Source organism: Polypterus senegalus, chromosome 11, assembly GCF_016835505.1.
Source record: "Polypterus senegalus isolate Bchr_013 chromosome 11, ASM1683550v1, whole genome shotgun sequence".
NCBI classification, from domain to species: domain Eukaryota; kingdom Metazoa; phylum Chordata; class Cladistia; order Polypteriformes; family Polypteridae; genus Polypterus; species Polypterus senegalus.
In genome coordinates, this window is record NC_053164.1 from 69,876,508 (window position 1) to 69,883,489 (window position 6,982).

The 6,982-nt window shown below is 40.7% G+C and overlaps 1 protein-coding gene across 2 annotated transcripts; it reads left to right on the forward strand.

The window, feature by feature from the left end:
- Nucleotides 1–886: 886 nt before the first annotated feature.
- Nucleotides 887–5,961, forward strand: LOC120539153 (secretory phospholipase A2 receptor-like). 2 transcript variants are annotated; one of them, XM_039768962.1, is made up of 5 exons: nt 887–973; nt 1,552–1,736; nt 3,060–3,461; nt 4,490–4,843; nt 5,115–5,961. In XM_039768962.1, exons 2-5 carry the CDS (start codon nt 1,577–1,579, stop codon nt 5,120–5,122), a joined length of 924 nt encoding a protein of 307 aa, XP_039624896.1. In that variant the 5' UTR covers nt 887–973; nt 1,552–1,576; the 3' UTR covers nt 5,123–5,961. The 2 variants fall into 2 exon arrangements, with proteins under 2 accessions (XP_039624896.1, XP_039624895.1); XM_039768961.1 differs by having other exon boundaries at nt 902–973; nt 1,193–1,736.
- The last annotated feature ends 1,021 nt before the right edge of the window (nt 5,962–6,982 follow it).

Below are 6,982 nucleotides of genomic sequence, written 5' to 3' on the forward strand. Positions count from 1 at the left end.
AACTTTTTTTTAGATCTTTTGAAAAACATGACAGTTGCATAAGGAGTATTCATACATTTTTGGGAAATTTCAGAAATTAAAAATTGTCCAGTTATGGGTTACAGGAAGGCAGGTAGCATATCATGGCATTATTATGGTGCATTGGTCAGAACCCAACACTGGTTAGGAGGTCACTCCATCAGAGGACACGCTCTCAATTGTAAATGCATCTTTTGGGGTCACAAACCTGAATATGGGGACAACTGAGTGACCAGATCTGAGCTTCAGGAACAGTGAGGTCAAAGTTGTGACCATCCTGCCATTACTTTTTCCTTTTTTTCCAAATTATAATGTTAAGTTTGTAAGTTTCCTATTGCATTCTTATTGACCCTGTAAAGTGCTCTATGATGATACATGCTGTCTAATGGCGCTATATAAAACAAACACTGACTGGTTAAATGATTTGTATAGTAGCGTGATATCAAGTTAGTGTTTCTACTTCTGCTACCTTCTTCTCCACTTACACGAGGTCAGCTTGACGTCATGTCACTGCATTTTTCTAACTCAAACCCCCAGTCTCTTTTGCATGTGACGGAACTTGATATGAAAACTAATCTAAAGTCAATTTATGCACAAGCACATTATTCCTGTTGTTTGCATTTTATTTGAAATTGCGGCTGTAAATCTAAATGTCAGTCAGCACTGGCACTTCTGGTCTCCTATTAAATACAATATCAGCGTTGTCCTTGTGATTCTCCTTTGTCCTCTGTACAATGCACACCTTCTTCAATGTTGAATTCATGGAAATTAACTTGAATTACCCACTGGACTAATGTCAACAAACAAAGCAAGAATTTGTGTATCAGAAAAGTCTATTTAAACACTGGGCACTGACACAAACCTTCTACTCCTGTGCAGAACCTGAAAATCCACTGACAGCAAAGAAGAAGCAGACATTGGGTCTGCAGAACCTGATGCAGCATTTGAGATTTAGGTAAGAAAAACCCTTTGAATAAATGTGATTTGGCCGATCTTGAATTTACATTAGTCACTCAGTGCCAACTGGGCATGAGACTCAACTTAACTATCAGGCTAATTCAGCCTCAACAGGTAGTCAGAAACTGAAGGCTGTTATACAGACTGAACTTGTCACACTTAATGTTTGCTGGCTTACATGCTTTGTTCTCTTTATCTGTTTCATGCCAAACCGAAGATAGCATTCATCTGAATAAGGTCAGTTGCTTGTGACTTGCACTGGGAATCACTCACTGTGAAGGCCACGCTCAATGATAAAGCTGGACCAGTTGATAGAGTGGCACAGTGGCAGAGCACAGTGCAGGACACTTCATTTCAGTCCTGGCCCAGTCACTGTCCCCCATGTCTGCTTGTTAACTGGTGACAATATATTGCCACAGCGTGAGTATTTAATGAGTATGCCCTGGCTGTACTGGCACCCCATCTGGGGTCGGTCCTGTCCTCACGCTCAATTAGGCAGGTAAGCAGGTACAGAAAATGTATGCGTAGACAATTGCTTGTTTGATTGAAGTGCAAATTCTTCTTTCTTCATTGTAGGATTTTTCTTAATTCAGACTAAAACATGAAGCCTGGTATCCGATCCAAGGTTGGTGTCTGCCTTGTCTCCAGTGCTACTGGGTCAGACTCCAGTTTCCAACTACAACGTAATCGAAAAAATGAATTCAGAAAATGTATGGGTGGATGGATAAATATGTTGTGCAGCATATTAATGATCCTTGTAGGTAAGACTCAGCAATCAATACATGATAAGTCAACTGAGAAATATTATACAAGAAGTAAAGACCCCACAATGACCGTTTCATGTTAATTGGCATCCCTTAGCTGAATTGGTGTCATAGTGGAAGCAGCAGTGAGTCAGGACTCTGATGGACTGTCACCTGATGTTTCCTGCTTTATACTCAATGGTGCTTGGATAGACATGAGCCCCCTGCAATCTTAAACTAAAATAAGTGGCTTCAGGGGTGCAGCCAGGAATTAATTTCTGGGAGAGATGATGAAGTCATGAATCATGTCTACTTTATTTTCCTCTATGATCAATCAGTTGGAACTGTAATAAAATATATTTCATGGGGGAGTTCAAACCTAAAATCCATCCTTGACTATGTCTATGAGTGTGTTTGATAAAGTTTAGTTAAATAAAATAAACTAATCTGTGAAATATGTCAGCTAAATTCCAAATGTTTCCTTGCATTTAGAGGGTCTGATGTTGTGTTGTCAAGTTGGGTCTTCTTAGCCCTTGATGTTGTACAGCACATGCTGACAGGGTCAAGTCACTGTGATGTTATATCTGGCTTGGTTGACTAGAAGTGAACACTCAGACACCTTGAGGAGCCCACTTGTGCAGTGCAAAGGTGTCATCTGCTCCAACAGTTTTACTGAATGACATTTGTTTCCATTCTCTCAAATCTTGAGTCCTCCTACTCCACATGGTAAATGTGTGCAAAGTGACAATAAAGGTGGATATCCTGTAGTGTAATTTCAGCTTTCCCCATTAAGCTTAACACAGTTCGTCTCTCTCCTTTTTTCCAATTACTGTTAATGACATTAACAGAGTGAAAGGCCTCTCAGCTGGCTTGTGGTACCACGCAGAGTCCATAATGGCTCAATAGATCCACGGCAGCACTACAAGGGCCTCTGTGTCCAGTCTGCCCATACAGTGAGTTGGCACACATCTATGTAGGTCACCAGCTCTTCTTATTACTCCCTCAGCTTCATTAGGTCATTCAGTGTCATATCCTGCTTTCCATAACTTGCTCTCTTTCTCTTTTATGCAGGACTCAGTTTAAGATTAAATACACTGAAGCCCCTGTTATGTTAGGATGGCCACCCTAATCTCCCAAGATTCCAGTTTTCACGTTCTGCCTGTAAAGCCATCCAGTGAAATGAGCCCCTTCTTTAAGTGTGGCCATGACAGAAATCTTTAAGAAAAGCTGAATATGCGCTTCATGGAGAAAAAGGACACCTCTGAGTGTTCAGGGCTCAGCTACAGTCTGATGGTTGCTGGTTTCCTCATTGCTTCTTCATTCTAATATTTTCTGTTGCAGGGATCAGATTGTTTGTCCTGCCTGTGCACGGATCCCAGGAGTTTAACTATCATTATGTAAAAGAATCGATGAGCTGGATAAATGCACAGGCTTACTGCAAGAGTAACTTCACTGACTTGGTGACTATTGCAAGCAATGAAGAACTTAAGGAAATTCTGGACATGCTTACAAAAGAAAATGTCTCTACCAAAGAAATCTGGATTGGGTTGAAAGATATAAATATGAACAATGGAACATGGAGCAATGGTGAAACATTCACTTACCGAAACTGGAAAAAAGGGGAACCAAACAATAATAAGATAGCCTGTGGCACCATGTACTACCACAGAAAAGAAGTAAACCACAATGGCACTTGGAATGACAGTGGCTGCAATGAGACTAAGACCGCCATCTGCTATGCAGGTAAGTTACAGCGGAGAACAGACTCGTGTCTGAAAACAGACTGGCAGAAATGAGGCTCATCAGTGCCATATTGACTGCTAAATCTGCACTTTATAATCCTCTAATGTGATTGTCGCTTCTCAGCATTTCATATTCTCTTCATGTGCACATGCCAGCCAGTCTAATTTTACTTTTAAATGTATGGCAGCAGTGCGTGGATTGATGTAATTTACACTGTTAGGATAACTAAGTTGCTACCATTTTCAAATTGTATTATTGCTGACTTAGGGAATTGAGAGTCTGTGTTACGATTTGCAGATTGTTCTGGCTGTTAGATTTGCTGCTGCCATCTGACTCGTGTCTGCTGTCTATCCAAATGATCACGTTTGTCCATTACTCTGTAATTAGTTGTGCAACTCTCTCTTCAGAAGGTTGTAGGATTGTTTAAAAAATGTATAAAAAACATCAAAGTCAAACAGGAGATCAGGCAAGTAATTATTTTACAGCGTTGAAAAACCTACATAAAGAAATATTATCTGATAAACAGAAGTCAACTTTTTTTAAAAGTGTTACAAAGTAATAGTGGTACAGTGGTAGGTTCATCCTCACAACTCCTTAGTTCAAATTCTAGCTTGGCCACTGTCTTTGCGGATGTCCCTCCTTGACCCCGATTTCTGAGTTTCTTTGATGGACACAATTGTTAATTAATGATTCTAACTTTGCCCATTATGAATTGATAATCCTGGAACTTAACTGGCACACTGTGCTGGGTTGGCTCCTGCCTTCCGTTTGATATGGTCAAAGAAGAACAAACACACAGGCTGAAGAAATGCATTTTAAGAGAGATTTTACTGCAATATCATTTTTAAATGAGATGAATGTGGCTAAAATCTTAGCTTTAATATCATTTTTACTTTGAAATACACCACATCAGACACACCCTGCAGATTTAAGATACAACAGAAGGTGGTCTGTCACAAGCTTTGGAGAAGTAGGCAGATCACTGTAGTGTCCACCACATTTAGCGTCATTCTGCTTTTTTCTTGCAGTAAAAAGAAAGTTCCATGCTGTAAACATCAATATGTCTTGGCTCCCAGCTCTTCAGTACTGCAATTCTAATTACAATGGCCTGGCCACCATCCGAAGTGAAAGAGAACAGTGGCATTTGCTGAAGCACCTCAATGAAACCAACATACAGGAGAAAGTGTGGATTGGAATGAGGAGCTCCATGATCTTTGGACACAGGTTCTGGATGAATGGTGACCCGGTCATTTACCAAAACTGGATAAATGACTCCTCCAAGGTCTTTCAAGACGCCTGTTTCTGTACCAGCCTGGATCCGAATCAGAAGAAGTGGATCAGGCAGGACTGTGTAGAACGAGCCCCATTTGTCTGCTATATGGGTGAGTGAACTTTTTAACAATTACATCACTAATTTTTTTAGGAGGAATCAGTTTCATATTTGAAATGAAAACAATTTAAGAACATCTACATGAAATGAATAGACTTTTGTGGATTCAGAGTTGATTGTATTCAGCCATAAGTCAACTAGTAGCTGTAAAGCTTTGTTCTGCACATTGCTGGCCTGTACAATACGCACAGGAGTCAGGACTGCCTGCCAAATTCATTGGGATATTTACAATATGCTGATACTCTTTGTGTGATTCCTTACAGACAACTAGCATGGCAAAGATTGATTCTATCATCTTAGCTGGCTGTAAGATGGGAGGACAGATCATCCACGACAGACTGATCAGCTCTGTAGGACACTTGACACTCTTCTGAGAACTGGCAATGCACGATATATTTAACAGTTTTGCTTTTAAAACATTCAAGGATTTCCAGTTGTGTTTTCCACAAAACAGAATTTACATTCACTCATGAAAGCCATTTGTACCACTCAAGCATATTTCTAAACTCTTAATGAAACGGCAGATAAGTAATTAAGTTTGAGAGGACCTTTTTAATGAAGCTTTTGTTTTTGGCAACATTGGCAGTGTTGTGTTTTGTCTTTTGCCAGAGACATCTATTTAAATCAGTTGTTTTATCAAAGGTTTACTTCTCTGTTTGCAGCAATGACATATGAAACTCAGGACCTCTCTTTATAAGGTGGTTTGCAGGACAGTAAATGGCAGGAGGTCAGCATACTGGGAACGATCAAAACAATGTCCTTCAAAGCTCAAATAAGAAGTTAAAGTCAAAAGAAAGCAATAGCAGAGCTCCTCACAATAACTCAATTGTTTATTCTTGACTGCGATATAATTCGAAAAAACAATTCCTGCAAACTAGGACATTCTTCCGAGGGTCACCATCTTATTGTGAGGTGCCATAATGTCACATGTCATGAAGACACACTAGTGTCACACACCACGCACATGTCACTGGCAGCGTGCACCATCACCATAAACAAAACGGAAACAGACCCATGAAATTGCAACATATTTTAATTGGCATCATTAATGTATTTTTTGTGTAAACTCCTGTGCAGTTTCTATTGTCAGAGATGGCTGGGGTAGCAACCCGGCTGGGACGCCCAGGAGGACCGGAGGAGGGCTTGCGCCTTCCTCAGACCATGTGGGGGCGACCACCCTGGTTGCTTTGGGGACTAAGGGTACAGAGCTTTGAAGCTCAACCCTGTAGAGGCCCGTGGTCACCGCCAGGGGGCACCCCTATGCCTTTGGAGCCCTGGACCGGGTGTGGCAGAAGTGCTGGGGGGAAGAGGATCTTCCGGGTACACAGCCGGTGCTTTTGCCATATAGGGGTGTGTTGGCGGAGGCTTATCAGGAAGCACCTGGAGCTCGTCCGGGTGTTGTTAAAAGGGGCTGCCTCCCTCTATTCGATGGCTGGAGTCGGGTGGAAGAGGACAAAGCTCAGGGAAGAGGAGTGGAGGCGGACCAGAGACAGTGAAAAGGCATTGTGAGAAGGCCTGGACTTGAGGGGTGATTGGTGCTGCGTCAGTGGGTTTGTGCACTTGAATATTTGCAAATATTGTAAATAAACTTGTGTGGTGCTAAAACATCATGTCTACCTGTCTGTGTCCGGACTATACCCCACACTATCAATCTAGGTAAGGAGTGTAAGATTCAGAGCCTGAGTTTTGTCTAGAATGTAATCTGAAATGTTTTACTATTTAATCACATTTATATCACAACAACTTTCCCTTTTCTGTGTTTGCATCACTATGTTAGATTACTGTTCTTGTCGGTTCCATGGAGATTTTGCCCAGAATTCATTAGTCTTCCCCTGGTTTTCAATTTCTCAGCTATCGTTTTCGACTACAAGTATTTTTTCAATCCCATTCTGGCTTTGATGAAAAATCTTTTTGTCTCCCAAGTGTAACCTTTTGCTCCTTCATTGACTTTTGATTCTCTTGGTCTTTTTTATTTTCTTTTTAATGTGTGTTTGTGAGTCACTTTAAAGTCTTCTGGAAAATGTTAAACAGTATAGTACTGCAATAATGTGATGAAAATAATAATAAAAATCATTCATTGTCAAAATTATCAACTTGCTATGTTCAAAGTTGTAAATAATTAACTCTACAT